The following is a 17,659-nucleotide window of genomic DNA, read 5'->3' as shown; positions in this document are numbered from 1 at the left end:
AAACGTTAAATAACAAAAAAATAACGATTTAAGTCGGTGAATGATTTCTTACCTCCAGGCAGAAACGAGTGACCTAAATTAAATTAGCTAAGCGCCACTTGTTGCAATCTCCGTAAGTAACCAACAAAATCACCCCGTGTTTCCAAATACACCCAATCATGTAGAAAAAGTTCAATCTTCCGATAAACGACATCCGAAGAATCCCCAATCTGTTTTCTGCAAACCAACCAAATGGATGTCCCGATTTCTAACCGATTTAACGTTAGTAACAACTTCCATGAGCCAATTATATTACAAGGTCGCCATCTTGCAGCTGTATTCTCTACAAGGATGTCTCGAACATCTCGTAACTGCAAGAGAGACAACTATATTATTAGTGAAGCCAGACTAGTGGTAGTATCATGATCTCTCTTACACTAGTAAAGTAGTAACGTTAAATTCATTGACAAATTTTTCAATTTCACTTAAATTTATACAGTTCTGCTTCTATCAGGCGTGCTAATAGACAAACTGAGCGCGATGAGAGTGAGTGAAATAGTTATACCACCACCTCATTCTGTCGCACGGGTACCGGTTTACCTTCCAGTTACGTTGTTTATAGTTCAATGGTCTCGAATCGAGCAAAATTCCGAAAGCCCACGAAGATAACCAATAATCATACTGCGGGCAAAAATCATACGTCACCAAAATCCCTACTACACTTTAAGATCGCATCCAACCGTTACAACCTTGAAGGATCTCCAAAAATATTTTTGCAGACTTTTTTAGAGAACCTTTTCTCGCTTTAATAGTCTTTCCGTTAAGCTTTTATGCCCTTTTATAAGTCCCTGAGAGCAGAGTATCTTTCAGTTCTTCTAAGAGTTTTGAGAGCCGGGACTGTACGATGTTTTATGGCCAGAACCTTAGTTTCCTTTGAGATTGTTTTAGAATTTTTAATTTCTTTGCTGAAATAACTCTAGCTATATAGTGAGCCCCAAAAGTGCTGTGAAACAACAAACTGTAATTGGTAACTAGGCCTCCGAAAAAGGTTCCTGGCAACAATGCAGGAAGATAATGACGAGTAGGTATAACGATTTTATTTATTACTATGATAATACTAAAATATACATTTGAAGGTTTTATATTATAACATCTAATAAATCCTTCACCTAGAGACAATCATCAAGATTGTTCTACAAGAGACGTGGAACATTTTCCACATATGCTCCTTCATAATTTCCCGGGGGACCATAATTGGCCACGACCCATACTTTTCCATTCTTAGCTATCTTACCAATTCCGAGTTGCTTTGAGTTTTTCCAAATGAGTTGTGTGAAATGACCAACGTCGTTGAAATTGTGTGGTGTAGCTTCGCCGTATACGTATTTGTCAATTTCAGAGTACCAACTGTCAACAGCAACGTCCCCGGTTATGTCGTATTCCGTCCAGCTCGACCACGCGGAATACAAGTTTTCTCCGTAAGTATTGTTTGGACGATGCGGGAGGCCTTCTCCCAGCGATATTTTGTAGGCCCAATCCTGCGCGTGAGCCGAAATCTGTAATTTAGAGGAAAAAGTTACTAAGAGTAAGAAATGAGGAAATATTTTTTGGAAATTGCTCAATTGAGGGGAAAAATTCTCAATATGTCCCCACCAACATTTCCCACTGTCGCTTCAACCGTGAGAAAAAAATTTAAAGTTAAATTTTTATTTTAAATTTTGGGCTTGGAAACCTCCGCGATAGCAAACAAGAGCGCTTTTGAGTCCAAAATCTGCAAGATGGCGGCATTTTGGCTGCGAAATGTTTGAAATTGGAATACCGATATCGAGATATGAAATTTGTGAATATATAGGTAATAGTTTTGTGCGAAATTTAAACGCTTGAGATATTTGGAATTTTTTAAAACTTTGGTCTTAGTTGTAACTTGTTTTTGAATATCCTAATAGTTTATTGTTACTATTAACAACTATTCCTCTTAATAGTAATCAAGGTTTTTACAACCTTTACCATCTTTGGACCACCTCCAATTGTTGGATATTTAGAAATTTTGGAGTGGTTGAAAACTTTTGCAATTTTGAACCATCTGAAACATTCAGCATGTTGTGAACTTAAGAACCTCTGAACATTTTATAATTTTAGGGTCATCATAAAAATTGTTGTACACTTACAATTTTTGGAATACCCAAAACTCTTGGAATGCTTTCTGAGAATCGTGGAACCTACGTAATAAGTACCTACCTGAAACACTTGGAATCTATTTCTTTGGGGATGAGTACATCGAGTGTTTTTTTTTGTCAGTATTCTGTATGTTAACATTCCAGGTGCAATATTTAGGGATCAAGCGAATTTTACGGAGCAACAATTTTTAGACAAGAGGTGTTTGGGGAAAACTATTCCTTTACGCTGAGGTTCCTTAAAAAACTACAGTGATTTTAATGTAGTGAAGGTCCATACAATATTTCTAAGAAAAATTCGGAGGTTTTCTCAGCAATTCTCAAACAATAAGGATAATAAAAAAGAATTCAACTCGAAATTATGTACTAAGTTTGGGTAACAATCTACTTAGTATGGCACTTACCGCGTCATTTAGTACCAATTCTGGACAACCATGGCGTCTTCTGTGGTAGTTGTGACGTTCCAAAGCTTTTTTTCTGAATTCATTTATATCTCCCGCCCTTTGGTGGAGTTCTGCAATTAATGTATCATAAACTAACTAAATATTACAAACACCAGCTTACCAAACTAAAACATATGAACCTACTATTTGAATATAGAACTAACAGCTAATTTTGTCTTACCTGCTGACTCCAACCCCTCAAGCACAACTACCGAGCACAAGACGAAAATTGAAAATTTAATAAGCATGTTAGAGATCTCAGCTGAATACAAGCTTGTGTTCTTTTCTTGGTCCTTTTATATTTGTCTCTGTTTATCAACAAACTTTTCTTACGTTTGGGTTTTATCGTGAGGTAATATTTAGATTAAACCTCATATATCCAACAATCATTATTAAATTGTTTAATTTTCACAATTAAAACTGTGCTAACCTGAGTTATTATTGTAAAAGTATTTGGCAATTACAGAAAAAATAACTCGAATTGTGAATAACAAGTGGAAAAACAAAGTGTGCGTGTGTATGATTTATATCTGACAAAATTAAGTTACAAAATAAAATGGAAAAAAATTGTTTCCTACACATTAACGTGTTGCCATCTGCGAACTCGAGTTAAGGATGGCGGAAAGAGTTGCAAAATTAACTGGCCCATATGGAGTCGAGGATAAAACTACCCTTTATTAAGCGGCAGAGCAAAGTGATGCAAGCTTTATAGGGGAGTCGAAGGTGTCCGTCCGTGAACACGATAACTATCAAACGCTTGGACCGATTTGGTTCAAACTTTGTATAGTTGACCTATATGCCACAAGTAATAAGCCTACTGAAAATGGATCAAATCCAATGACTCCGTAGGGTCACACCGAGATGCTCTGTCGCTTTTTTAGACGCTCTTTAGGGGTTTATTACTATTTGATACGTTCCTGCCAGATGGAGGTTCATGCTACTTTAGCCGATAATCTTAAATCTTTCGACTGTCGTATCTATGTGCTGACTTCAACTTTGGTAGACCAACGAGCCCAGGTTTTGGACGTTGTAAGACGTATCCTGATTTAAGCAGAATTGAGTAGAGAGTAAAACAGGAACACCACGGAAAATCGAGGGGAGCGTGATTTTTCCCTCGGGTAACACGTATTGACTACAGCATTGCTGACCTTGTTACCTTGCATGAGCGAGCTGTTTATTTCTATAAGGATCCAGGAACACACTCAACTCAGGAATTTTACAAAAACAAGAGAGGTTAATGATGGAGAATAAAAGAACAGGAGAGGTGGATGAGAAGGAAGTGAGAGAACAGAAGAAAAGTACAAAAGAAAATGTAAAGGAGAGCAAGTTAAAAAGTAATCGTAAACGATTTACAAAAAGGGCATTTCCACTTGCACTCATTTCCCATTTTTAAGATGCAACTTCTGTTAAAATCGTAAAAATCCGATGACCATGAACTTGGCAGGCCTACTACAGCAGACCATGGTTCTGCTTACTCATATCGTTAGTGTTCCGTTAGTGTACGTTAGTGCCGCTGAAGAAATCGTTAGTGCACAAAAGGAAACTTACTATTTTTGAAAAATATTTGTGGGCCTGCTAACTTCACGCCAGCAGATCCATTTGAGAAAATCGATTCACTCTTTACACTAGTTAAACTAGCAGCGTTAGTGCTCGTTAGTGCCGCCAATATAAACGTTAGTGCTCAAAGTGTAACAGCTCAAAACGTTGTAAAAAGGGGTCTGCTAACTTCATGCAGCAGACCCACATTTGTCAAATTGGGCCTGTCCTAATGCCAATTTGAAGCGCCTCGTTAGTGATTCACATTCGAATGTTAGTGCTGCAAGGGATCCGCATCAAAAAGGTACTAAACCACCTCAAAATTACACTTGACTTATTGGGACCTGCCAACTTTACGCCAGTAGACCAACGAACGAAATCCGTTTGATTTTCTACTTTAATCGACCGGTAAGTATTAGTGCCACAAATATGAAAGATAGCATTGCAAATGTGCAGTCCATTTTTGACGTGCTACTTCAATTTCAGTTTATAAGAAGAATTTCATTTCAATGCTTTTCTAAACAAGAAAGTTGGAACTGCGCATGCGCAAATCTAAATTTTGAAACTAACGTTAGATTTTCCTTTGTTCCAACCGCCTATGTATCAAATTTCATTTAAATGCTTCCATAGATAAAAAAGTTGGCACTGCGCAATGTGCATGCACAAAACCAAATTTTGAAACTAGCGTTAGATTTTCATTTATTCCAAGTGCCTATATGATAATGGTCGAGATGCGAAAAGGGCATTGTGAATTTTGAATCGATTCGACTCAACTTTTGGCATTGCGTATTATATGGCTAAAGCCATGCCTATATTGAATTTCATGCAATTAATTCAGTGAATAACGAACGGAGATGTCAAACCGATCTGACATTTCTAAACAAAGTTATCGTTTACACGGACAGACAGCGGGACAGACAGACAGACAAAGGAACAGACGGACAGACCAACAGATAGACGACAGACAGCAATACAAAATTAGAAACGATCTCTAGGATCGTTAATAAACTGCAAAAGTGTAAAATTATGGAACATGTAAAAAACGGTTTTTTGGTTTCTTTACAATAACTTTTTTAGCAATAAACGCAGAAAAAATTCCTTCCTAGGTGCAAGTGGCCACAATAGCGCATTTTTTTATTTTTGTGGAAATGAGCTAAAAATCGAGAAACAAAAATAGTGTGAAGAATCTTTAAAAACTATTAATGATTTTTAAGACGCTACAAGAGTGCACTAGGAAGACTCAAGTGGAGAGAAAGATTTCAAGAGTCGTAAAAAGTCTGGAAGAGCCTCAAAGGATCTCATGGTTTTCTTGAGAAGCCTTTGGAGAATCCTATGGCCGTTCTAGTCATTAAGCTTTTTGATGGTTTTGTAAGTCCTCGAGAGCAGAAGTTTTAAAGGATCTTTGAGGAACTTTAAGTGCGTTAATAACCTTAATAGGCTTCCAAAGTCTTGAAAATAGAGAGGCCATAGAGAATAGCCCCCCCCCCACCTCTATTAAAGGAAAATGCGATGACCATTTCCCTACAATCATTAACACCATGAGACCATTCGTATACTCATATAAATATTATACTCTTTGTAACTGGGGGGTATTCAGTAATACCCCATCGAACGTAGCACCGGAGGGCCTGGGTATGCGATGGGTATACAATTTCTCCACAATCATCATTATAATATTTATTCTTTGGTTAGAGATAGCTGAATAGGAAGAACAAATCGAAGTTCAAAAGCGAAGGAAGAGAGTTGAAACTGAAGCTGCAAGAAGAAAAGCTGAAGCTGCAATAAGAGCGGCTGAATCCGAAGCAGAAACACAAAAAAAGATTATTGGAAACGAAAAGGGAAATCATCAGAATGCGTAAGGGGTAAGGAGTAAGAAGTCGAATCTATGACACGAAGCGAGTCTATGAAAGTAGTGTTTCAAGTTTTATAGAAGAACAAGACGTACAGACCACAGACCTACAAGAAAGAACCAAAGACTGGGTACAACATCACACAAAGGACCGAGAGCCGAGGAAGAGGGTATCTAAACCTACCATAGGAGAAAATATAACTAAAAATCTCAATGTGCTAACAGAAATTGTCAAAAACATTGCAGTACAGCCAAATTACTATGTAGTAGGATGGTACATGGGAAAGAACTACCTTTATTCTACGGAAATCCCGCGGATTGGTTCTCCTTCATAAGACTATATAAAAAAACGGTGGTGGAGCGTGGTGGAATGTACCAAGAATTTTGGAAATGGTATGGAACAATTTTGTATTGTTTGTCGGTGAGGACAGTGCATTTGAATCTAATAAACGAGATGTTCACGGACGGTTGTTTGATGGGGGTCAAAAGATTCGTTAATAGAGGAGGATGTCCAAATGTTCTTCATTTAGACAACGGAACGAATTTCTACGAAGCAGCGGCTAAACTAAAGAGTGCATGGGACGCTTTGGGTCCAGAAAAATAACCGACGGTCTGACTGCACAAGGATAAGGTTGGGGATTTATTTCGCCAGCTTCGCCTTCGATGGGAGGTGCTCGGGAGAGTTAATTCGTGCGGTTCAAAATTAAAAAAAAACGTCAAGGAAGTTAGGGGTGCTGCTATATTAATGAAAGACTAGAATTCCAAGCGGGTCGCGTGAACAAGACGAAGAACTGAAAAAAAACTCGGATGAGCGACGAAGAAGCAAAGTTCATTGCAATACCGGCTTTATGGTTCAGTGGTAGAGCGTTGGACTATAAATGCGGAGGTCGGGTGTTCGAACCTGGGTTGAGGTGAATTTTTCATCTGTGGCAGAGATGGGAATTATCTTAGACCAGTTTCGAGCATTCTGCCGGCTACTCCGAATTAGGTTTTCCTAATTCGTAAGGTAAATACCGGAGTAGTATAGAACAACTTAAGACCTTCTCAGGGGCACCTCTAAAAAGCATTATGCGGGTCACTCTGTAATTGGGCGCAAGCCTGTTGAGGACCCAGAACAAGAGAAGAGTAATAAATAAATACACGCATTTCTTATTCGTAACCGTGTACTCATACCGTTGCATTTCCCGCGCTAATAGCATGCGTTGTTTTCCATCGTAGGATTGGGCGACGCAAATTAATTTCGTTTTTCAATTCCACCATAAAAATAGAAGGTACATTCGCACTAAGTAACATGTTCTAAGTAGCGCCGAAGTAGTTAACGAACTATCAACAAAGACACACTTTAACGTAAGGAAAGATGAGGTCTTGTAAAGCCAGTACAGTTCGTCTTCGTTGATCGCATATGTAGTGTATATTGCCAGAAGGACTTCCTAGTACCACTATCCATCATTTATTTGTCCTAATTCATCACATCATGTTTGTTGCTACCATTCCCTTGTTAGTGTGTATACAACGTCGAACTTCAAGGTCCCTCACCACCTGGTGGCGACCTCAAAAAGTAGATCCAGGCAGTAGATGAGGCTTAACGGTCGGCGAAGGTCATCCACCACTCGACTATGATTAAGGTGACATTTTCAGTACGTCCAGTGCCGGGTTTCGGATTTTTTATTACATAACAGTTTTATGTTTACGTCTACTTTAAGACACATTTTCGTTTATTCTTTAGAAATATTTGTACAAATCTCACGTACCCAAGAATAAATAACAGTATCTTCTTACTGCAAACATTGACTTTGTAAATTTGAATTACGAAATTGCGTAAGAGCTTGATGTCTTTTTCTCTTTTTATTTTGTTAAAATTCCTATTTTTTAATCAGGTTAGCGTAGAGTTGGGCGATTCCCTTTACCTATATCCTCAATTAGTCTTCGGCATATAACTGAGACCGGTCATTCACGTCTCAGTTAATGGATTATTATAGATAGACTTGTTTTCATGGAAAGTAAGATAAATAGTGCTGTGTGGAACTAAGGATAACCGCAGAGTGTAGTTAAATGCACAAATGTATAGTTAAAGGGTCACTTTCACTGCTTTTTGTCCTTTCCCGGAAACCATACAAGAGGCGTTCTTCCCACCCCTTCTTCGGATCTTCTTTCCACACTATCGCGTATGTGAACATCAAATGACCTTTCTTCTCTTCACAATTTCTGTTTACCCGATACGAAACTAAACCACCTCTCCAATATTGTCGTTTTTCAGAATGCCCTACAACTGTTAAAATATATTCGTATACTGGGGGACCCTCTGGTGTTATTCTTGCCAAAAACGTTCAGCCTTAAGGGCTCTGTTAGAGTTCTTTGAAAAGCGCACCGAATTCTTAAAGGTACAAGTACCAATCGCCCTAAATAGTCTGGGGGAGCATGGAAAACCAGGGGGTGTGGAGGGTATCGAATATCCCCCCAGGAAAAATACAATCTTCAATGCCCTACAACTAAACTGTTGTAATACATTCGTGTTACTGGGGGGAGGGGGGGGGGAGGTATTCCCTGCCCTCCAGACCTCTCGGTGTTATTAACGATCCTCGCGATCGTTTATAATTTTGTATTGTTGTCTGTCTGCCCGTCTGTCTGTCCGTGTGCACGATAACTTTGTGTAGAGACGTCCGATCGCTTTGCAAATTGATACACATGGTCTTCGGGATATATGAAAGGTCGCTATTGTTTTTTGGCTACGTAGACTAATGGGCCAAATAGTTACCGCCCAAAAACTGCCCAAACCTCCAAAAAGGGTTTCTCTTGTAACTCTTGTTACAAAAAATATATTATGAATGTCCGGTTTTCTGTGTTAGTAAATATTTCTTAAACTTCAGTCAATTATGAAGATGTAAAACAATATTGCGCATGCGCATTACAACTTTTATATTTGCGCAATCCCAATTTTTTTATTTGTTACGATATTTAATGGAAATTTTGTATGACCTCGAGTAAAAGTAAAACAAATGCCGAATCAAAAAATTTGTTTTGCACATGCGCAATCCGATTTTTTTATTTGTTAAGAGATGTAAATGAAATTTTGTATGTAGGCACCTCGAATAAGAGGAAAACTGAATGAACCCCTTAAGGTGTATTGTAAAAATGATGTATGTGTGAAGATCTCGAGGATCGTTCGGTATTCAGTTGTATCGGATTTTTCTTTCTCAAAACGCTCGGCCTTAAGGGCACCGAATTTTCCTTGGCTCTAAATAATATGGAGGATAATGCAGAACCGGTGAGTCTGAGGGGTACGAAATCCCCCCCCCTCCCGGAAAATTCAGAATTAATCTTCATTGCCCGACACCTGTTATAATATATTCGTATACTGGGGGGGGGGGATTCCATACCCCGGACCCCCCGGTGTTATTTTAGCTCAAAACGTTCAACCGTAAGGGCTCGTTAATTATGGTACAAGTGACAATGTCCCCAAAATATTTTGGGAAAGAATGTATAGGAACCGGGAGGCCTCCCTTAAAACGTTCAGGTGTAAAGACAGTTTCTAAAAATGCTCGTGGAAGTACAAACCCCAAGGCTCTTGGGGAATAATGTAGGACCGGAGGTTTTGGGAGCATGGAATAGCCCCCCCCCCCCTACCGGAAAAAGACAGAATTAATCTTTATTGCCCTTAAACAATTTTCAAAAACTAATTACAGATTCGTCGTTTTCATGTTCAAAAACCCCCAGATACCAAATTTCGTCGAAATTAGAATTTTCCACCTCCATGTAGAGGCGCGCCCTTTCGTGGAAGGAATATTGAAAATTGTTTTTCAAAATCAGATAGGGCATACCCGAAAACCTATTCAAAGACGTGCCACCCATCTTTGTAACTATTATAGAAATGAAATAAAACGCGCCAAAATTCAGGCAAACGATCAAGTTATAACAAATTCTGGAAACCCAACCAGAACAATGTGGAATATCATCAATTCCCACAGAGAAACGAAAAAAACCATCAATACAAATTTTTCTGCCAGTGACTTCAATACACATTTTATTAGTGCTACGAATCGTATCCTAAAAAATCTGCCATATACGGACATTAACCCTTTAACTTTTAAAACAACAAACATGAAGCCATCGCATTGCTTCAGTTTTAAATGTGTATCTCAAATTCACATTAGAGATACCATCGCATCACTGAAAAATAGTAATACTAAAGATGTATATGGGATGAGTACCAAGTTATTGAAACGAAGTATTAGTGCCTTGATTGATCCCCTGACTATAGTAATCAACAGTTTATTCACATCTGGAGTTTTCCCTGATGCCTTAAAGGTAGCACTCGTTATTCCTCTGTACAAAAAGGGCGACGCCACTAAACTAGATAACTATCGACCAATCTCGCTGCTCCCAGTGCTGTCAAAAGTCATCGAAAAAATTATTTATCAACAAATAAGTAATTATTTTGAAGCAAATAATTTATTTCGTACTCTACAATACGGATTTAGGAAAAAAAGGAACACCTCAGACGCACTGACGCTCCTCATCAACAAAACGCTCGACTCTTTTGAATCGGGAGATCATATGTCGGCAGCTTTCCTAGACCTGTCAAAAGCTTTTGACTGTGTCTCGAGAAGCATTCTCTTGGAAAAATTAAGTATATTTTATAAGTTTGATAGCCTCAGTATATCACTTATCAAATCTTACTTACATAATCGATTACAATGCGTCCTATACAACAATCACAGATCTGAATACCTTCCTGTAAGAAGCGGAGTACCACAAGGATCGATACTGGGACCTCTTCTTTTCTTGGTATATATTAACGATTTACCATTTAATATCAACAACAGTATCGATTGCATTCTCTATGCCGACGACACTACACTTCTTAATTCACATTTTGACATTAGCGTAGGAATTAAACAATTACATCACGCCATCAATGATATCGAACAGTGGTGTAATGCTAATAAATTAGCTCTCAACAAAAGCAAAACGGAAAACTTGACGATGACGTTGAAACGTGTCGATTTGGACAATTCTAACCAATGTGTGAAGTTTTTAGGTTGCATCTTAGACCGTAAACTAAAATTTAGTGAACACTGCAAGACGTTAGTAAATCGAATGAGTAAAGCAACCAACCTTCTCCGAACCTTAGCAGCTAACGTCTCACAAAAAGTATTAATAAATGCCTACTACGCTTTAATCCATAGTGTCATGACTTACGCCATCATAGTGTGGGGAAATTCCGCATCGCATAGTGATGTATTCAGAATGCAGAGAAGAGCGGTCAGGATAATCGCCGGGTTGGATTACCGTGCAAACTGTCGCGAAGCGTTAAAAAAATTGAACATTTTGACTTTTCCGAGCGCATACATTCTTGAGTGCCTGTGCTTTGCAAATAAGAACTTTCACACCTTTACTTTAAATTGCCAAACGCATGACCATAACACCAGACTACGACACAATGTCCGTGTAAAGTTCGGTAGGCTCACTAGATCGCAACAGGGCCCTATAATACAGTCCCAAATGTTTCTTAATTGCATACCAACAAGGTTTAGAGACTTAGAACCGCACATTTTTAGAAATAAAATAAAACGCTTTTTAATTCGTCAATGTTGTTTCAGTCCTGAAGATTTTATTAAATGTGATTTTAATCAAATATTTGTCCAGCATTAGTTTTGTTTGTCAATGGAGTGATTTTTTTCGTGATGTTTGTAACGTATACACTTATCTGTATTTAGACGTTTTAGACTACCGTACCTATAATGAATGACGATATGTAAGTACTTTATGTACAATAGCATGAAATAAATTATTATTATTATGGTCGGTGTTTCTTGTGAGAACTCAGGTCTAGCCTGGTTAACTAATCGCACGGATTAAAATCAAGTAACGATTAGTGTCTGTGTCTGTGTCTGGTGAAGTTATGTAGGGTCCTTAAAAAAAAAAAAATAAAAATCACACACGTACATTGGACATCTAGGGATAGTATGTAATTCGTACTTACCAACATACCTATTGATGGGCACAATAGCCAACGCTATCAGGAAAGAGGAAAACAAAACAAAAAAAAAAATCATTATAATAATTCCTGTAATTTTATTAAATGGAGTTTATTGTGTAAGTGTTTCTTTGGCTTTGCGTTTGGGTTGAATACGAGTGGGTTGTGATAACGTGGTGTGTTTCTGTGAAGAAGGAGTTTTGTGTTTTTTAATTGTATTTATGGTGTTTCTTTGTTCCTGAGGTCGTGTTTGTGAGGTTGCTTGGGTTTTTGGTGGAGATATTGCAGTATTTTGTGAGCCTGTGGTGCTGTTAAGGTTTTTGCGTTTCGGTTGTATACGAGTGGGTTGTTTCTGAGAAGAAGGAGTATTGTGTTTTTTAACTGTGCTAGGGCGTGTAACTTTATTGGATGGACCTGTCTTTGTAGTACATGTTGCGTTACTTGTGTTTATGATGTTTCTTTGTTCTTGAGGTTGTATTTGTGAAGTTGCTTGGGTTTTTGGTGGAGATATTTTAGTATGTTGTGAGCCTGTAGTTCTGTTAAGGTTTTTGCGTTTCGGTTGAATACGAGTGGGTTGTGAAAATGTGGTGTGTTTCTGTGAAGAAGGAGTTTTGTGTTTTTTAAATGTGCTAGGGCGTGTAACTTTATTGGATGGACCTGTCTTTGTAGTGCATGTTGCGTTACTTGTATTTATGGTGTTTCTTTGTTCTTGAAGTTGTATTTCTGTTGTTGCATGGGTTACTGGTGGAGACATTACAGTATTTTGTGAGCCTGTAGTGCTGTTAAGGTTGTTGCGTTTGGGTTGAGTACGAGTGGGTTGTGTTTGTGATAACGTGGTGTGTTTCTGAGAAGCAAGAGTATTGTGTTTTTTAGCTGTGCTAGGCCGTGTGGGTGAGGGCGTCTTTGTAGTGCGTGTTGCGTTACTTGTATTTATTGCGTTTGTTTGTTCAGGAAGTTGTGTTTGTGTGGTTGGTTGAGTTAAGTTTGGAAATATTACAGTATGTTGTGTGTCATGTTGTGAGTCTAAAGTGCTGTTTAGGCTTTTGCGTTTGGGTTGAATACTAATGGGTGGTGATAATGTGGTTTGCTTCAGAGGTGAATCTCTGATTGTAGTATATGTTGTATCATTTGTTGTACTTGTTTGTTCGGTAAGTTGTATTTGTGTGTTTGTTTGGGTTAGAGGTGGAGATATTACAGTATGTTGTGTACCGTGTTGTGAGCGAGTACTGTTGTTTACATGTATACGTTGTGGATCATTTCTGTATGTAGTATCTTGTGTTATGTTTAGAAATTTACGAACAATATGGCATGTGTTGATAATGACTGCTTTTTGTAAATGTTTGTATGTGTTTTTGTCTAAACCTAATAGTTGTAAATTGTGGTGTATTGTCTTTGGTATAACTCCAGTAGCACTAAGAATAATGGGAACTATAACAGTAGATTTCATTCTCCATTGCGTCTTAAGCTCGATAGCTATATCGGTGTATTTGCGGTGTTTTTCTGCATGTGTTTTAGTTAAGTTGTTAGTGTTGGGGATGGCAATGTCTATAATACAAATGGATTTTTGTGTTTTATCTATAAGTGTAATGTCTGGTCTATTATTGTGGATAGTTTTGTCTGTGAGTAGTGTCCTGTCCCAATATAATTTGTGTGTGTTGTTTTCAAGTATGATCTGTGGCGTGTATTTGTAGTATGGTGTCGTATCTGTTATGAGATTGTGTTTAAGTGCTAATTTTTGATGTATGATTTTAGCTACCTGATCATGTCGATGTTTGTATTCAGTTTGTGCAAGTCGTGTGCATGCCGATATTATATGTTGGATTGTTTCTGATGTTTGTGAACAAAGTCGACAAGAATCATTTGTCACTGTTTTATCTTTATGTATGTGTTTTTTATAGTTGCGTGTGTTAATGACCTGGTCTTGTATTGCTAACATGAAACCCTCAGTCTCCGGGAAGACATCACATTCAGACAACCAACTGTGCGTTGCTATAGAGTCAACACAATCCTGGCCAACCTCTTGTGGAAATCGTCCATGTAAAGGCTTTTGGTTCCATGTCTGTATGTTATTTGTGATGTATGTAAGTTTGGATGTGGGTGGGAGTACATTAGTTTCGTGTAGGTTAAGTGGTGTGTAAGATTTGTCTGCATATGTTACTGTTTTGTGTAAGACTGAAGTATCTGATTTGTTATAAAAGTATTGTCGCAAATTGTGTATTTGTGTTTGGTGCAATAGTTTTATATCTGTAAGTCCTCTACCTCCTTCCGAACGAGGAAGGTAAAGTCGTATAGTGGAGGAGTGAGGGTGATGTATATGGTGTTTTGTTAATAGTGTACGTGTGTTTCTCTGTATTTGTTCTAAATCTGTATTTGTCCAACGTATAATCCCGAAAGAGTATGTAAGCACTGGTATGGCATAAGTGTTAATAGCTTTGATTGTATTTCTACCGTGTAATTTTGTTTTAAGTATACTGCGTACTCTTTGTAGGTATTGTGTGATAAGTGTTTGTTTTATACTCGTATGTTTAATGTGTGTGTTTTGCTGAAAACCAAGATACTTATAAGTTTCATTCTCGTCCATGGAATTTATTAAATTACCCTGTTCTAGCTCATAATCTAAAAGTTGTCTTTTACCAGCTGTGATGTGTTGTGTTTTACATTTATCAATTCCAAAGTCCATTTGTATGTCACGTGAGAATGTTTCGGTAATGTGTAGAAGGTGATTAAGTTTTATGCTTGTGGAAGAGTATAATTTAAGATCGTCCATGTAAAACAGGTGTGTAATGTTGTGATGTATTTCGTGGTTGTGCTTAATATTGTACCCAAAGTTAGTAGTGTTTAACAAATATGAAAGTGGATTAAGAGCAAGACAAAACCAAAGCGGACTTAAAGAATCGCCTTGAAAGATGCCTCTTTTAATTTGTATTGGGTCAGTAATAAGTTTTGTGTCGTTTAGTGTAAGTGTTAACGTAGTGTTCCAACATGACATTATGTAATTGAGGAATTGTGTAATATTGTTGCTGACTTTGTATATTGAGAGTACTTGTTGTAACCAAGAGTGTGGTACTGAATCGAATGCTTTTTTGTAATCAATGTATGCAGTGTGTATGTTTCGTTTGTTATGTCTGGATTGTTCAAGTATTACAGAATCTATAATGAGTTGCTCTTTACAGCCTCTGGAACACTTGGTACACCCTTTTTGTTCTTCGTATAAAATGTTGTTATCAGTACAGTGTTGGTATATTTTGTTTGTAATGCATGATGTAAGGATTTTGTATATTGTAGGAAGGCATGTAATTGGTCTATATTTAGATGGGTCTTGTGTATTGTTGTCTTTTGGGAGCATGTAAGTGATACCTTGTGTAAAGAATGCAGGAGTGCGATCTGGTGAGTTAAGAAGTTCAGTAAATTGTTGTGCAAGGTAAGAGTGAGTGTAGGTAAAATATTTCCACCAAAAGTTGTGAATGTTATCAATGCCTGGACTTTTCCAGTTATGTAAGTGATTAATAGTTTGAATGATGTCTGTTGTAGTGATGTTTGTGTTATTCATAGGAGTAATGTATTCAGTGCGTGTGGTTTCTGTGGTAATCCACGGGGCGTGTGGATTGTGTTTAATGTCTTTGGTCCATAAGTCAAACCAGTATTGCTGAAGTGAGTGTAGAGATGGTGGAATGAGTTTTTCATTAGTGCTGTTTTGTGTTAGTGATCTGTAAAATAGTTTTTCGTTATGTTTAAATTGTGTGTTATGGCGCTTTCTGTCTGCAGTTTCCCTATAGCGTTTTAAACGGTTTGTGTATATTGATAGTTTTTGTGTGAGTGTATCTCTATGTTCGTTATAGCTTGTATTTTGTTCTCGTGTGGTGTGATTGTTTAGTTTTGTAGTTATGTGTTGTACTTGTCGTGTTAATTTTGAAGAACGAGTTCCTTGTATGTATTGTGTAATTCGACCCAAGTCACGTCTGATGTCATCGATGCGATTAATCAGGCGTTTTTCCCAAGCCGGGGGTGAGCGCTTTTTTGTTGTGTGGTGTTCTTTGTTTGTTGTTATTCTTGAACCGTTACATCTAGAAACTGCAACCGCACCGCAATACACAACAAAGTGTAGTTGATGTAAGCTTGTGTTATCGTTAATGTAATTTGGTAAAATGTGATCATTTAGTGTTTTTGAGAGTGTGCGTAATTTTGTAGTGTGACTTTGTTTAGGTATTCGTGCTCTTTGTGTTGGGTCAGTGTTTGAGAATTCTAACAATGCATTGTCAAATTCTTTTTGAAGGGATGTGAGTGTTTGGTTTATGTGATTATTTGTATCTATCGATTGCTGGGGTGTCGCAAATATCTGTATTTCAGTGTTGTTTAGAACGGGTGTATTATCTTGTACGATGAGTGTGTTGTTTGTGTTGAGTAGTGCTTCAATTTCGTGCCTGATTTGTTCCTGTGTGTCTAATGTAAGGAGTGTATTTTTAATGATAACTCTACGTTGGTCTGCAATGCGTTGTTCTGTCAAGTGTGCTAAATGTGGGTATTGTGTAATGAACGCGTGATATAGTTTACCTCTGTATGCTGTCCTGTCCGTTTCCATCTTCGTGATCTCCAGATACGTACCGAAAATGAAGCGATTCATCCCTTCGTCCCATTTCATACGTCTTTTGGAGGTATCCTTTGCGCTGGTCCCATCCACAAGCGGTTGAGAAGCAGGCACAAAGGTCTCTTCATGGCGGTCCTCTTCAGGTGGTCGTTGTCCTCTTCGTAGTCTTCTTTCGGCTGTAGAGGTTTCGGGTATCCCGACGAGCGGCCGCCTGTTCACCAACTCGTCACTATCGGCTCGCATGCTGCAACGCCCAGCGATAGCTCCAGACGTGCCCTGACGCTCCTCAGGTAGCGGCATTTTTCCGAGGCTTTGCTTAAACTCCATTTTCATAAGAATATGGGGTGACTAGGAACACGTGAAGGCGTCACTCTTCAAGATATTCGCGTAAGCAAATATCCACCTGCGTGTTGTGTATAATGTAGGAAAGTAGGGAACATGGACGTGGGAGTTGGAAAGTAAAGTGGGTAGGTAAGTACTAAAGGTGGTTGGACTGGTCACCTTTAGTGCCCATTGATCGCCTTTTACGATCTCTAGGGCGAGAGTGGGCCTATTCTATCCCCGAACCCACAGGGGTTATTATTATTATTATTATTATTATTATAACAGTTACCTACCTCTTATAAAGCTATCCAATGGCATTCTTCTCTGATAGTGCAATAAATTAAGATTATGTAACATTCTAATATGAGCATCAAATAAATCTTATGTAAAATAACCTTTTCTAGCGCAGGGCAGTAAAAGAGAAAGTAACCTACTGTAATAGAAATAAAATTGCAGTGCCGATGTCAAATGACGATACAGTCTTTGTGATTAAGCCTAAAGGTCAACGGGATGAAAATTGTAGAATCAGGAAGTCTAGGCTTCCATTATAGTTTCGTAAAACGATTGTGCGTGTAGTAGGCCAATCAAATCTAAAAACTTTCTACACCAAATCCGTTTTATCACCATTGTCATTAAAAATAGTTACCAGGAAATGACATTACCTCTTCGTAACGAGGAGTAGATATATTTACATTAAAAACATGCGCCGGGCATGAACAATCAAAGAAAATGTGTACCTGCACGTTTACTAGCAGGTATTAATTTACTTTGGCTAATGGTAGGTTGTCACAA

The 17,659-nt window shown here is 38.1% G+C and overlaps 1 protein-coding gene across 1 annotated transcript; it reads right to left on the bottom strand.

Moving 5' to 3' along the window:
• Positions 1-1,172: 1,172 nt before the first annotated feature.
• On the bottom strand, positions 1,173-2,844 carry LOC116163898 (Golgi-associated plant pathogenesis-related protein 1-like). Its single transcript, XM_031478028.1, has 3 exons — positions 2,761-2,844; positions 2,558-2,692; positions 1,173-1,535 (listed from the first exon to the last, which is right to left on the bottom strand). The coding sequence occupies exons 1-3, from the start codon at positions 2,842-2,844 to the stop codon at positions 1,173-1,175; spliced, it is 582 nt and encodes a 193-aa protein (XP_031333888.1).
• Between the last annotated feature and the right edge of the window lie 14,815 nt (positions 2,845-17,659).

This window comes from Photinus pyralis, unplaced genomic scaffold (assembly GCF_008802855.1).
Source record: "Photinus pyralis isolate 1611_PpyrPB1 unplaced genomic scaffold, Ppyr1.3 Ppyr1.4_LG2, whole genome shotgun sequence".
Taxonomy (NCBI): Eukaryota; Metazoa; Arthropoda; class Insecta; order Coleoptera; family Lampyridae; genus Photinus; species Photinus pyralis.
Note: the sequence above shows the minus strand (reverse complement) of the source record. Positions and strands in the feature narration are given on the sequence as shown.